The sequence below is a fragment of the Phocoena phocoena genome, chromosome 10 (assembly GCF_963924675.1).
Source record: "Phocoena phocoena chromosome 10, mPhoPho1.1, whole genome shotgun sequence".
In the NCBI taxonomy this organism is placed as follows: Eukaryota; Metazoa; Chordata; class Mammalia; order Artiodactyla; family Phocoenidae; genus Phocoena; species Phocoena phocoena.
The window spans coordinates 79202939-79217873 of NC_089228.1; the positions used below are offsets into that span (position 1 = coordinate 79202939).

The 14935-nt window shown below is 38.5% G+C and overlaps 1 protein-coding gene across 1 annotated transcript in view; it reads right to left on the reverse strand.

Moving 5' to 3' along the window:
- The window catches only part of PKHD1 (PKHD1 ciliary IPT domain containing fibrocystin/polyductin), a 430010-nt gene that overhangs the window by 132268 nt on the left and 282807 nt on the right, over positions 1-14935 (reverse strand). The window contains exon 53 of the mRNA XM_065885004.1: positions 153-266. Coding sequence (XP_065741076.1) covers positions 153-266 — 114 coding nt within the window. The remainder of the gene's footprint in view (positions 1-152; positions 267-14935) is intronic.

Genomic DNA, 14935 nt, shown 5'->3' on the forward strand with positions numbered 1-14935 from the left:
TAAAATGTATACTCCTTATAGGAGAGCTGGTAAGTGAAATAATAAATTCTCTAGAAGAGTGCCTGGAATTTAGTAGGTGTTCTGTGAATGGTACTTCCCTATCAGAAACACACACACATTTCATTTTTAATAAAGCTGCACTTTACTCTTACCAATTGTTCCTGGATCAATACGAATTCCGATGAAACGGTCACAAAAGACTCCCTCTGAAGCTCTAAGGAGAATCAGAAGCTTTTTTTCTTTTTCTAAGGGATTTTCTAAAGTACCTGTTTACAAGAAAAGTATATCATGTAAATTAATTTGAAATTTAAGGAGGGAGAGGGAAATTGTTATGTAATTTTGAGAATGCAAAGTAGATACTATAAAGTAGACTAGATGGAGAAAAGCCAGTGTTCATAGATGAAAAAAGAAAAGGTGGAAAAATGAGATGCAGTAAACTTCTCTGAGGGAGATTGGATTATTGTTCAGCAAATATTCACTCTTCTTAGGGCAGAGTATACTTTCCTGACCTATTAATATTGAGCCTGGACACATGACTTGTTTTGCCCAATGAAATTCGGGTAGAAGTGACAGTAATGCCAATTCCGAGTTGATGCTTTAAAATGCTTGGCAAGTTTCACCAGATCACTTGCAATAATGTTCTCTACCATGAAAGGAGAATTCCTTAAATAACCTCTAAGGCCTGGATGAAGAGACATACACAGCAGACCCGAACAGAACCCATGAGCTGGAACCAAGTCAAATCAAGTCCCGCATCAATATTTGTTGTTGTGAGCCACTGAGACTTGGTGATTCTTTGTTACACAACATTATTACAGCAAAACCTGATTGATACACTGTCTACGGCTGGATCCCCACATTGCTCTACCTGTATTTTAGCATTAAATCTTCACAGCAGGGGCTTCCCAGGTGGCGCAGTGGTTGAGAGCCTGCCTGCCAATGCAGGGCACATGGGTTTGAGCCCTGGTCTGGGAAGATCCCACATGCCGCGGAGCAACTGGGCCCGTGAGCCACAATTACTGAGCCTGTGCGTCTGGAGCCTGTGCTCCGCAACAAGAGAGGCCGTGATAGTGAGAGGCCCGCACACCGCAATGAAGAGTGGCCCCCGCTTGCCACAACTAGAGAAAGCCCTCGCACAGAATCGAAGACCCAACACAGCCATAAATAAATAAATTAAAAAAAAAAAATACCGGGGCTTCCCTGGTGGCACAGTGGTTGAGAGTCTGCCTGCCAATGCAGGGGACACGGGTTCGTGCCCCAGTCCGGGAGGATCCCACATGCCATGGAGCGGCTGGGCCCGTGAGCCATGGCCGCTGAGCCTGCGTTGTCCCGAGCCTGTGCTCCACAACAGGAGAGGCCACAACAGTGAGAGGCCCAAATACCAAAAAAAAAAAAAAAAAAAAAAATACTGATTACCATAAATCTACTGCACCCATTCCCCTGGCATTTAAAAAAAAAAAAAAATCTTCACAACACACTTGAGAAGTAAATATGATTCTTATTTCAGTGTTAAATATTCATACAGAATGAGGCTAAGGGGTTAAGGGACTCATCCAAATTTATCCAACTAGTAAGTATCAGTCTGAATTTGAACAATGGTCTGTTTATGCTGTGTTCTATTAAACAAGTAATAGGTTATCATCTAAGCCTAAATTCTTTTAGCAGTAAAAGGACACAAATTTCAAGCTGTGATACTCAAATAGCAGTTGGGAATTACTTTTGACCTTAATCTGCTGATGTAAACAGCAGACTTTGGTCACTTTCACAGTATGAGAATAATTTGGGGAAATTACTAAACTTGTGTTTCTGAGTACGGACCTGGCAAACATTATTTTCTTCAGAAAATATATCTTAGAGTACATAAAATATTACAAAGCATTAGATTTTTTAAGAAGCAACTAGTGAGAAGATTGTCTCCAAACTATATACTGTATCGGAGAAGTTGACAAAACACATCTGCTATCAAACATGCCTTTCCACTTAGAAATTCCTGAAAACATAACCCAAAATGAGGTTGCCAAATATGGTAAAATGATGTTGCTAAATATGGTAAAATGAAGTAAATGGAAACTTAAAATTGCCTGGTTGTGCTTTTGGCTAAGTGGTCTTTCAGGGGCATAAAATCATTTTCCCCAGTTGGCACCCCATATATATACGTGGTTAGCCAAAGGCTCGGTGTGAGTTTCCAGCTTGCTACATACCTAGCTCTAGAGTTCAGCCTGTACAACCACTGGTCTACAGGGACTGCTGAAAGTAAGACTCAGAGGGGTAAGTAAATTTCCCTGGAGTCACACAGTAGGCCAACGGGCATGCAAGGATTGGACCTCACAGCGTGTGCTTTCCCAATAAAACGGTAAGGTACACAGAGGCTCCACGTAGGGAACGTCAATCCTCAGCTGAGTGACTAACTCATCCTCTTAGCCAAAACAAAGATGTGCGAGAGCAGAAAGAAGGGATGTGGGGAGGAGAAGAATGTGAAGAAAATGTGCGTGGTATAGCTCTTATCTGGCCAGTAAGCCATTTTCCAACTGTGATTTCATTTATCTCACAGAGGGTAGTTTAGATTCTTGGGGGGAAATGGTCTAGCACTAAACAGATACCAGAGAGAAAAAAAGTAGGACAGTTTTTGCCCTAGAGAAATGTACGCAGAGTCCCACGAAAAGAGTTCAGTGTTCCTCTAAAATCAGAGATTAAATCAATTATGCAACCCAAAACGGCAGCACATGTGGAGCTTTCAGAAAGTCTGTGCAAAATTAGTCAGCCTGCCGTGATCTTTTGGTATCTGAAATGACCAGAGTTTGTATTCTTTTTTGTGATGCGGAGGAAGGGAAAGATGGAGAATAGGGACGGAGCAGAAAGAAGGCAAGAGTGACCTAAGAGAAGGAAATAGATACTATTTTAACATGAAAATGCAGTGCTTCTCAAATGTGTGAAAGCTGGTAAAGGGAAAGCCTTAAAGTCCGGACTCCTCATTTTATTCTCAAATCTAGCGCTCAAAGAAAGGTGAGGTGCTCTCACCAGCTTGGGCTTTGCCCCTAAATGAGAGGAGCCACCGCTAAGAGAAGGCTCATGGGATCATGCAGTTCTTCTCTGATTTCCCTTTTCAAAGCTGCTTCAAGCTGCTCTAAACTGTAACAAAAGGCATTTTCAACCTGGATGAATGCAGATACTCACAGTGGAGGGGAAATCCTTGTCGTCATGCTGCCGAGACAAGCCAGGTGTTTTTGCATATGTGATTTCATTTAATTATCATAACCCTGTGAAGGATATTGTTGAGGCTCTCACAAGGAAACGGAGACAGAGAGAGGTTAAAGAACCTGTCAGAAATTACACAGCTAAAAAGTGAGGAAGCTGGGCTTAGACTTATAAGTCCCATCCGAGGACACATGGACGTAGCGGAATAGGAAAGAAGTAAACGGAAGTTGTCACAACTTAGGATGATGGTGGGCAACGGAGGGGAAACAGAATACGTTCCAGATGCTAAAATCACCTGGGGAGATGGAAGGAAAATAAGTTCTGGTATATAAAAGATAACGGTTATAATGATTTGAGGAATATGGTACAAATGGATTCCATGAACTTCAAAGGTAAGAAAAAGGTTAAAGGACTTTATACGATTTTATTAACTGAACTTCTTTGATGGAATCAAATATAAACCTAGTTTACATTTAAGTCCACTCTTTTAGCACGACTCCCCACAGCTTGTGACTAAGCCAGCCCACCCTGAATTATTTACCTCCACCCTCCTCTGTGCCCGTGAGATTTCCCAGGCTTTTATATGCCTACTTTCATCCTAACTCCTAATCATCCCTCAAAATTTGGCTCCACTATAATTTATTTCTGAAAGCCTCCTATGACCTAGAGCTAGATGCCCCCTTTTGTGCATAAAAATGCCCGCACCTCTTGCTGCAGTAAGTCTTCTTCGAGGAACTTGTCCTAAAGAAATAGTATAGAACACGGGCAAGGGTTCATGCTCAAAGTTCTCCACTGCAGTGCTACCTATTTACAATAGCGGACATCGGAAAACTTCTTGAAATAGCAAATGATTGGGAACAGCTTTGTGCATTTAGAACCCCTTCCTTCCCCGCCACCTGCACCCTGGTTTCCTCGCCATGCTTGAGAGCTGAGCCACCTAAACCGAGTCCCCAAACAAGAGCAAACCCAGCTCAGAGGCCACCTCCTCTGGGAGCTTTCCTTGTCAACTACGTCTGTTTTAAGTAGCCCACTGTGGGCTACCACACAGGCCATGCTTTACCTCAGTGCTTCAAGACTGTACTGTAAGTGTCTTTTATCAGACTGCCTCCTCTTTACAGTACACTCCCTGAGAGAAGGAGCTGTGTCTTTCCAGCAAAGTTCACATCTATTTTGTCCCCAAAACGGTGAACTAAATAATTTTAACCAACCCTCTTGCAGAAAACAATTAGAAATAAAGAGGGATACTCCACAGTAAAAAAGACACCGATGTTATAAGAATAGTAAGTATGTATGTGCCTAGCATCATAGCTTCAGAATAAAGCAAAAATGAGCAGATATACCAAAAATAACAGTGGCAAATTAAATAAGAAAATAGTAAGGATGCAACAGTTTTGACTAATATAATTAGCAAACAACATAATATGTGTAGATGCAAAACTAGACTCACAAAGAATACATATTCTTTTCAAGCTTGCTTAAAACATTCACAAATATTGGTCATATGATGACCCTAAAGCAACTTCAAAGCTTTTGCACAGCAAAGGAAACCATAAACAAGACCAAAAGACAACCAAGACAACCAAAAAGACAACCCTCAGAATGGGAGAAAATATTGGCAAATGAAGCAACTGACAAAGGATTAATCTCCAAAATTATAAGCAGCTCATGCAGCTCAATAACAAAAAAACAAACAACCCAAGACCTAAATAGAAGACCTAAATAGACATTTCTCCAAAGAAGATATACAGACTGCCAACAAACACATGAAAGAATGCTCAACATCACTAATCATTAGAGAAATGCACATCAAAACTACAATGAGATATCATCTCACACCAGTCAGAATGGCCATCATCAAAAAATCTAGAAACAATAAATGCTGGAGAGGGTGTGGAGAAAAGGGAACCCTCTTGCACTGTTGGTGGGAATGTAAATTGATACAGCCACTATGGAGGACAGTATGGAGGTTCCTTAAAAAACTACAGATAGAACTACCATATGACCCAGCAATCCCACTACTGGGTATATACCCTGAGAAAACCATAATTCAAAAAGCGTCACATACCAAAATGTTCACTGCAGTTCTATTTACAATAGCCCAGAGATGGAAACAACCTACGTGTCCATTATCAGATGAATGGATAAAGAAGATGTGGCACATATATATAATGGAATATTACTCAGCCATAAAAAGAAACAAAATTGAGCTATTTGTAATGAGGTGGATAGACCTAGAGTCTGTCATACAGAGTGAAGTAAGTCAGAAAGAGAGAGACAAATACCATATGCTAACACATATATATGGAATTTAAGGAAAAAAATGTCATGAAGAACCTAGGGGTAAGACAGGAATAAAGACACAGACCTATTACAGAATGGACTTGAGGATATGGGGAGGTGGAAGGGTAAGCTGTGACAAAGCGAGAGAGAGGCATGGACATATATACACTACCAAATGTAAGGTAGATAGCTAGTGGGAAGCAGCCACATAGCACAGGGAGATCAGCTCGATGCTTTGTGATAACCTGGAGGGGTGGGATAAGGAGGGTGGGAGGGAGGGAGGGAGATGCAAGAGGGAAGAGATATGGGAACATATGTATATATATAACTGATTCATTTTGTTGTAAAGCAGAAACTAACACACCATTGTAAAGCAATTATGCTCTAATAAAGATGTTAAAAAAAAACATATTGCATATACTCATCTACCATAGTTCAATCAAAATGTACAATTCATCTTGGGAAAGGTCTATAAACTGAATTGTATTAAATAAAGGTTTTCCAATTATCTAGAGATTAACATTAAGAAAGTGAAAAAGGAAGCCACAGAGTGGGCAAAGGTATTTGTAACACATATAACCAACAAAAGGTACATTCCAACGTGACCAAGCAATTCCACTACTAGGCATATACCCTGAAAAATGTCATAATTCAAAAAGAGTTATGGGGCTTCCCTGGTGGTGCAGTGGTTGAGAGTCCGGCTTCCGATACAGGGGACATGGGTTCGTGCCCCAGTCCGGGAAGATCCCACAGGCCGCAGAGCGGCTAGGCCCGTGAGCCATGGCCATTGAGCCTGTGTGTCCAGAGCCTGTGCTCCGCAACAGGAGAGGCCACAACAGTGAGACGCCTGCTCAAAACGTTCATTGCAATCTATAGATTCAATGCAATCCCTATCAAACGAACAATGGCATTTTTCACAGAACTAGAACAAAAAATTTCACAGTTTGTATGGAAACACAAAAGACCCCGAATAGCCAAAGCAATCTTGAGAACGAAAAACGGAGCTGGAGGAATCAGGCTCCCTGACTTCAGACTATACTACAAAGCTACAGTAATCAAGACAGTATGGTACTGGCACAAAAACAGAAAGATAGATCAATGGAACAGGATAGAAAGCCCAGAGATAAACCCACGCACATATGGACACCTTATCTTTGATAAAGGTGGCAGAAATGTACAGTGGAGAAAGGACAGTCTCTTCAATAAGTGGTGCTGGGAAAACTGGACAGGTACATGTAAAAGTATGAGATTAGATCACTCCCTAACACCATACACAAAAATAAGCTCAAAATGGATTAAAGACCTAAATGTAAGGCCAGAAACTATCAAACTCTTAGAGGAAAACATAGGCAGAACACTCTATGACATAAATCACAGCAAGATCCTTTTTGACCCACCTCCTAGAGAAATGGAAATAAAAACAAAAATAAACAAATGGGACCTAATGAAATTTCAAAGCTTTTGCACAGCAAAGGAAACCATAAACAAGACCAAAAGACAACCCTCAGAATGGGAGAATATATTTGCAAATGAAGCAACTGACAAAGGATTAATCTCTAAAATTTATAAGCAGCTCATGCAGCTCAATAACAAAAAAACAAACAACCCAATCCAAAAATGGGCAGAAGACCTAAATAGACATTTCTCCAAAGAAGATATACAGACTGCCAACAAACACATGAAAGAATGCTCAACATCATTAATCATTAGAGAAATGCAAATCAAAACTACCATGAGATATCATCTCACACCAGTCAGAATGGCCATCATCAAAAAATCTAGAAACAATAAATGCTGGAGAGGGTGTGGAGAAAAGGGAACACTCTTGCACTGCTGGTGGGAATGTGAATTGGTTCAGCCACTATGGAGAACAGTATGGAGGTTCCTTAAAAATCTACAAATAGAACTACTATATGACCCAGCAATCCCACTACTGGGCATATACTCTGAGAAAACCATAAATCAAAAAGAGTCATGTACCAAAATGTTCATTGCAGCTCTATTTACAATAGCCCGGAGATGGAAACAACCTAAGTGTCCACCATCGGATAAACGGATAAAGAAGATGTGGCACATATATACAATGGAATATTACTCAGCCATAAAAAGAAACGAAATTGAGCTATTTATGAGGTGAATAAAACTAGAGTCTGTCATACAGAGTGCAGTAAGTCAGAAAGAAAAAGACAAATACCGTATGCTAACACATATATATGGAATTTAAGAAAAAAAAATGTCATGAAGAACCTAGGGGTAAGACAGGAATAAAGACACAGACCTACTGGAGAACAGACTTGAGGATATGGGGAGGGGGAAGGGTGAGCTGTGACAGGGCAACAGAGAGGCATGGACATATATATACTAACAAATGTAAGGTAGATAGCTAGTGGGAAGCAGCCGCATGGCACAGGGATATTGGCTCAGTGCTTTGTGACAGCCTGGAGGGGTGGGATAGGGAGGGTGAGAGGGAGGGAGACGCAGAGGGAAGAGATATGGGAACATATGTATATGTATAACTGATTCACTTTGATATAAAGCAGAAACTAACACACCATTGTAAAGGAATTATACTCCAATAAAGATGTTAAAAAGAAAGCAAATATTTGCTTTTTATAATAATAATAGTAATTATTAATAAATGTTGCTTGATTTGAAAAAAAAGACTTCAACAAATCAATATAAAAAAGATAATTCATCATTTTAAAAGGGCAGGGCAGGAATAAAGATGTAGACATAGATAGTAGACTTGAGGACACAGGATGGGAGGGGGAAGCTGGGGCGAAGTGAGAGTAGCAAAGACATATATACACTACCGAATGTAAAATAGTTAGCTAGTGGGAAGCAGCAGCATAGCACAGGGAGATCAGCTCGGTGCTTTGTGATGACCTAGAGGCGTGGGATAGGGAGGATGGGAGGGAGGCTCAAGAGGGAGGGTATATGGGGACATATGTATGCATATGGCTGATTCACTTTGTTGTACAACAGAAACTAACACAGTATTGTGAAGCAATTATACTCCAATAAAGATCTATTTTTAAAAAAAAAATGGCAAGAGAACAGTTACTTCACAAAACAAGATACCAAATAGAAAATAAAAATTTTTAAAGTGCTCAAATCACATTAAATATTAGAGGTATGCAAATTAAAACAACCATGAGATCCCACTACATACCCACTAGAATGGATTCTTATTTAGTTGAACTTGTACTTTTTACTTTGCAAACTTTTCTGAACGTGTGTGTCATAGTTCATAATAAACTATTATGTTTCAAGGACACTCATCAATACGTACTTGTTCATCAATAGAATGGGAACTCATCAAAATTATATTTGTTTTTCTGCTTCTCTACTGCATTAAATTCTTTTACAGCTTTAATGAGGTATAACTGATGTATAAAAAAAACTGCATATATTTAATAAATATTGACCAAAAATTTAGACTCATCTCCCTAATAAACTTTTTGTCGGGTCCTGTTCACTGAATCCAAAACAACAAATTGTGTTTCTAAATAATCTGTATTTCCCTCCAAGTTAACCTTGAAATTCCATAAATATCATGATTGCCCATAAAAGATAGGTTAAGAAATTACCCCCAATATCAATTTTACACATTTTCTCCTGCCCTCAGAACTAAGTTATACATTGATGACTTTGGAAGCTGAGCTTCCAACTGAAGCATGACTATTTTTCTCATGTCTTGCTGTAGCTATTTTCTTCAGAGTAGAGCCTCCAGAACATTCTGGACAAATAGTGATAAATCAATTAAATTGTGAAGCCTGTTTTATTCTGAATTAGCTTTTAATTCCCAGTGTATACTTGACCCACTTAGCCCTAAAACACCCCTCCTCAACAAAATTAATCCCATGTGAAAAAAAAAAAAAAGGAGGGTGGAAGGGCTTTCAGCCCAATGAAATAAGACATGGTTATAAGAATAACCAGTAGACATTACCAAATGACAATCTCCAGCCCCTCAGAGAGTGATTTTATTCAAGCTGACAAATTTCCATCATTGATGAGGAGGGCTCTCAATTTGTTAACAGTTGATAGAAATTAAAATAAAAGTTAATATATAACATATTCATTCACATATTTGCAACATGTATAAAAACCCTTATAATTTCATAAATAAGACTGAGCTAATTTACTTCTGTAAGCCTCAGTTTCTGCAACTTCATATAAAATAGGCACAGTAAAAGCATCCATTTTTAATTAGGCTTAAATAATTTAGTACATGTTAAAGATACATGGCAGGGTCTGCATATAATACATGCTCTTAAAAATGTTGGCTCTTAGTAGTAATAACAGTGTAGACAGCAGTGGTAGTAACAATAGAGAAATGAAACATTTTAAAATCAATGTTTAAATTTGGAAATTAAGAGAAAGAAGGCAAGCTTTTCCTAGCAAGTAATGTCCTATCCCTAAGGTACTAGAAACTAGACATTTCAAAGGTAAACATATTATGTGATCACTTACTTGAATGTCCAGACCAAGGAACTGCAGAAAACACAATTACATTCCTCTTAAACTCAAATACTGTCATAAGAATTTTCTAACCAAGAAAATAAAGTATTCATTCATTCATTCATTCATTCACTTGTTTGCTTAAAATTATCTAGCTTTTCCATGAAAAAATAATTAATATTTAACAATTTTTTATTTATCATATAATTAACTATTTAAACATTTTAAAATAATTAATAAATTTCTAAGGAATTTTATGTTATTGTGATAGAAGTTCAAGTGTCCAAAATATATTTGGGGAAATGCTGATTTAGAAAGTATTAAAATATTAAAGTAAAATGATTACTACAATTGTGTTTAGTAGAGACAAACCCAGCAAGATAGAAGGATTATTTCTTGTATCCGTGTTTTGCTTAAAAATACATATACATTTAAGAATAATGTGATACATGGGCCAGCTTCCAATCTTTCTTAACCAAACTTTTACAACATTTACTTGACTTGCCTTCCCTCTGGTTTCCCCCAAACCATCCACCCTTTCTTTACTTAGGGTAAAGGTCAAGCTCCTTAATGTGACCCACGACGCTCTGCTTTCTCTGATTTGCAGCTCTATCTCACAAACCATTCTCTCTCTTGCTAACAAAGCTTCAGTTACACTGGCCTTATTTTAGTTCCACAAATGTTCCAGCTTCCCAGTTTTGGGGACTTCAACATGCTATTTCCATTGCCTGAAATGCTCTCTGGACATGACTTGCATCTCCATCTACCACTCCATTCTTTCTTCATCTTCCCTCCCCTCTCCCCCAAATCTTTTGCTTTCTCACACAGGGTGAGCAGAAGGTCTTTAGTAAAATAATATACCCATGTTGTACTATAAGAGGAGAGCAATATTTGCAGGAAAAAACTCTTGTTTTCAAAATGTGTCTGTGTGTTTATTTTGTAGATGCTACACTCTAAAGATCCTAAAAGGCCTTAGTCAATTAACATGAAGGTTTGAGAGGTCTCACAATTGCCCTCCTAGAACTGTACTAGAGCCAGGAATTTCCATGGACTTGACCACAGAGAGCACTGACTGGATGGAGAGGATCCTGGGGATAGGGCAGAGGGAAAAAAAGGGAAGACGAGATGAGATGAGAGCAAAAAGGGACCCTGGCACCCATCTGATGCTGTCTCTGTACGGAGTTAATTTAATGGAAAAAATTTAAAAATGTTTCACACCAAAAAAAAAAAAAGAAGAAGAATGTGATATTTGTCAAAGAACTAATATCCATCTGAAAACAAACAGATATTTCTATGCCTGATCTAACTTTGAAATATGTATTATTTAACTGTTGGCTACCAATCTTCTGAGGAACTCACAGAAGTGGAGTTTAGTGCTTCCTGAACCTGTAAAGAACAAAGGTTTTATGCTTTTGCCCTTACAGTTAAGTAAGTATGATATTTAAAAATCACATCTCTTTGATTTCACCTTTTTATTAACTAGTAGTTTGATTAGAGAACGGTCAGTATAAACAGAAACTGATTTGTTGACTGATGATCTATATTAGCTAACTTATAAACCATTTACTTTACAGATATCTATGTACACTTACATTTACACATTAAATTTGTGGTTAATTTGTATTATTTTTTAATCATAAACTTGAAAGAATATATTTTTGTTTGGTTTTTTTCCCTTAATATATTATTTTTAAACATCACCACAAGATTCTCGCTGGCTACTCAATGAGTCTGACTACTGGGTATTGTGTCTTTAAGCTGGAGGATATGTTTTAATCTACACTTTTCTCTGGTTTGTCTCCTTCTTATTACTTAATCATCCAATGAGCCTTACAGAACTGTCAGTTTGGAAGGCAATAAACTGTGTATGGATTTTTCTTCTTCTTTAGGATTGAGAAAGTCCCAATCATGCAAGCAATGAAAGAAACTTCCATACACCTAGTACTTCATTTCCTGACAATCAAAGTCATGGGCTAATGATGACCTTAGGCTCCTGGCTACAAATGTGAGACAGGGCTGACAAATACACATCACTGGCTCTGCAAAACAATATGTGACAAGTTTTAGGATAAAAACCCAGTTCCTAGCATAATTACTGAGTGACTAGGCAGTGCATCACGTGACTTGGCTCTGACAGGCTGAAGGAAAAATGCACTGCTGAGTCCGAAGGGACTCTGAAATGTGGGGTATGTGTTGTTTACTTAGGGATCAAGGAGACTTCTGTTAAGTTTTAAAGACACACATATATTACTACTGATTATCCCTCTCTGAAATCCTCCTACAAACTATCACAGGAGAATTTTCCATTTGCAATTTTAAAAGTATGCATAATATTAAAACACTTTCAGTGAGTTGCACATTTGAATCAATAACATGTTAATATCACTGATATCTAACATAACAAAGGATGCATATTAAAGCATGGAAATGTCTCAACTAAAAAAGGACACTGGTGAAAAGGATGAGTTCAGACAGCTATTCCTGTACAAAGAAATACGAACATTTAAAACACTCAACAAACCAATGCTTATTGAACAGGCTTTGAGTCAGGCATTTTTACTAGCTTTCCTCTCCTAGACAGAATAAAATTTAGATTTGTACAAGATCATCAATTTTTTCAATGTGTTTTTAGCCCCTTTTATTCCTTTCATATAGGGAGAGGGGGGAAACATTGTGGTCATTTATACATTAACACTGTAAGCCCTTCTTCACAGATGTTGACATTTAGGTGTCAGTAGACTGGATGTATTACAAGAAAAAGGCATTGAGCTGAAAGACAGACTTAGATGTGTCCATTCATTTATCAATAAACTAATCAGTCACACAGCACATTATCAGAAGCCTACTATGCACAAGGTACTAGGGTTACAAAATTCTGTAAAGAAGCCTATCATCTAATACAGAGAAGACATTCATGAAAACATACCATTTCATAATAGTAAAATGAATGCAGTAATGACAATACGAATGAAAGAATGGACCAGGAGAAAAGATACACTGAAACCTATTGAATGGAAAATGCCCATAGTAAAGGTAGTCCTTGGGCAAAGGCTTAAAGAACAAATATTTGAAGTGACTAAAATAACCTCTAATCCTGGTCCTGCTCTTTATGAGCTATGAGACCTTGGAACCAATCAATAATCTCTTTGGATCTCAGTTCCATTATCCATACAACGATACAGATGATTCACATAATCTCTGAGGTCTGAGATATCACAGTTATAAATCCACTACTGAGGAATTTTCCAGAAGTTGTAATAATGACTTGCTAAACTAGATTTATAATCCAGATTTCTAGAGTTCCCATATTCATGAAGGTCCTAAACTAATTTCTGTCTTCTTAAAGTCATATGCATGAGATTATCAAAAAGTAGCAATTTTCAGCACAATTTGGACTCACTCGCGTTCTTCATCACTTTAGAAAACAACCCTGCATAGCTTAAAATCCATCCTACACTGTGAAACTCATGCCTACTTGTCACTAGTCTCCAGCTACCAAGGCAGCCTTTCTGCCTCACAATTATGTAAAGCACATGCCTGGCTCTGCCTCAGGACTTCTGCACCAGCTCTTCCTTCTGTCTGAAACCCTCTTGTTCAAATCTTTGTGAGTCTAGCTCTTTCTTGGCTCTATGGTCTGTAGTCACACTGATTCTTCAGAAAAGTGTTTACTGACTACCTAATCTATGGTGCCAACACCTCTCTTCAGCTCACTCCTCCATTTAGTTTTCTTCCGAGCATGTACTGCCATCTAAAATTATCTTCCCCATTTACTTTACTATTTCATTGTCTATTTCCCCAACAAAAGAGTGCATGCAGGAATCTTACCTGTCTTGCTCACTGCTGAATACTCAAGTCCCAGGAAGAATGCTTGGCACTGAGTTGGCATTCAATGAAAGAGAAAGTGAGAGAAGTGGGGAGGAAGGGGATGGAGACAGGGGCAAATCTATTTTCTCCTTAATATCTACTGTTTTGCTCCATTTTATCATCGAAAAGAAAGTTTGTTACTCACGAAAGCATAGAAAGGTTTGATGACATCACTCTTAATATAGACAACGGTTTATTTTCAAACATGAGATTGAATCTGTTCAATTGTACTTAAGGCTATATTTTAAGACCAAAAATGAAGTTGTTAAAGTATAGGTAAATGGCATTAAGCTTATTAGAAGTTACTGTCTTTCATGTATTGTGTCGAATTTTTTTCTTTGTTCAAGAACCTACTGTGGGGGCTCCCCTGGTGGCGCAGTGGTTGAGAGTCCGCCTGCCGATGCAGGGGACACGGGTTCGTGCCCCGGTCCAGGAAGATCCCACATGCCGCGGAGCGGCTGGGCCCGTGAGCCATGGCTGCTGAGCCTGCGCGTCTGGAGCCTGTGCTCCGCAACGGGAGAGGCCACAGCAGTGAGAGGCCCGCGTACAGAAAAAAAAAAAAAAAAGAACCTACTGTGTAGCACAGGGAACTCTACTTGATGATCGGTGGTGACCTAAATGGGAAGGAAATCTAAAAAAGAGTGGATACATGTATACATATGACTGATTCACTTTGCTGTGCAGCAGAAACTAACACAACATTGTAAAGCAGCTATACTCCGATAAGAAGTAATTTTATGTAGAACAGATAGCTAGTGGGAAGCAGCCACATAGCACAGGGAGATCGGCTCATGCTTTGTGACCACCTAGAGGGATGGGACAGGGAGCGTGGGAGGGAGATGCAAGAGGGTGGGGATATGGGGATATATGTATATGTATAGCTGATTCACTTTGTTATACAGCAGCAACTAACACAACAATGTAAAGCAATTATACTCCAATAAAGATGTTTTTTAAAAAAAGCCTAAACAAAAAAAAAGAATTAATTTTAAAAAAACATGCAAAGTAACATTTTCTATCACAACTATATTTGACAGCCATTATATTAAAAAAAAAAAAGAATAAGATGGATGATTTCCTTTCCTGCTTTCTTTATTCTCTCCGCTGTATCTCATACTACTAACCACTCCCTCTT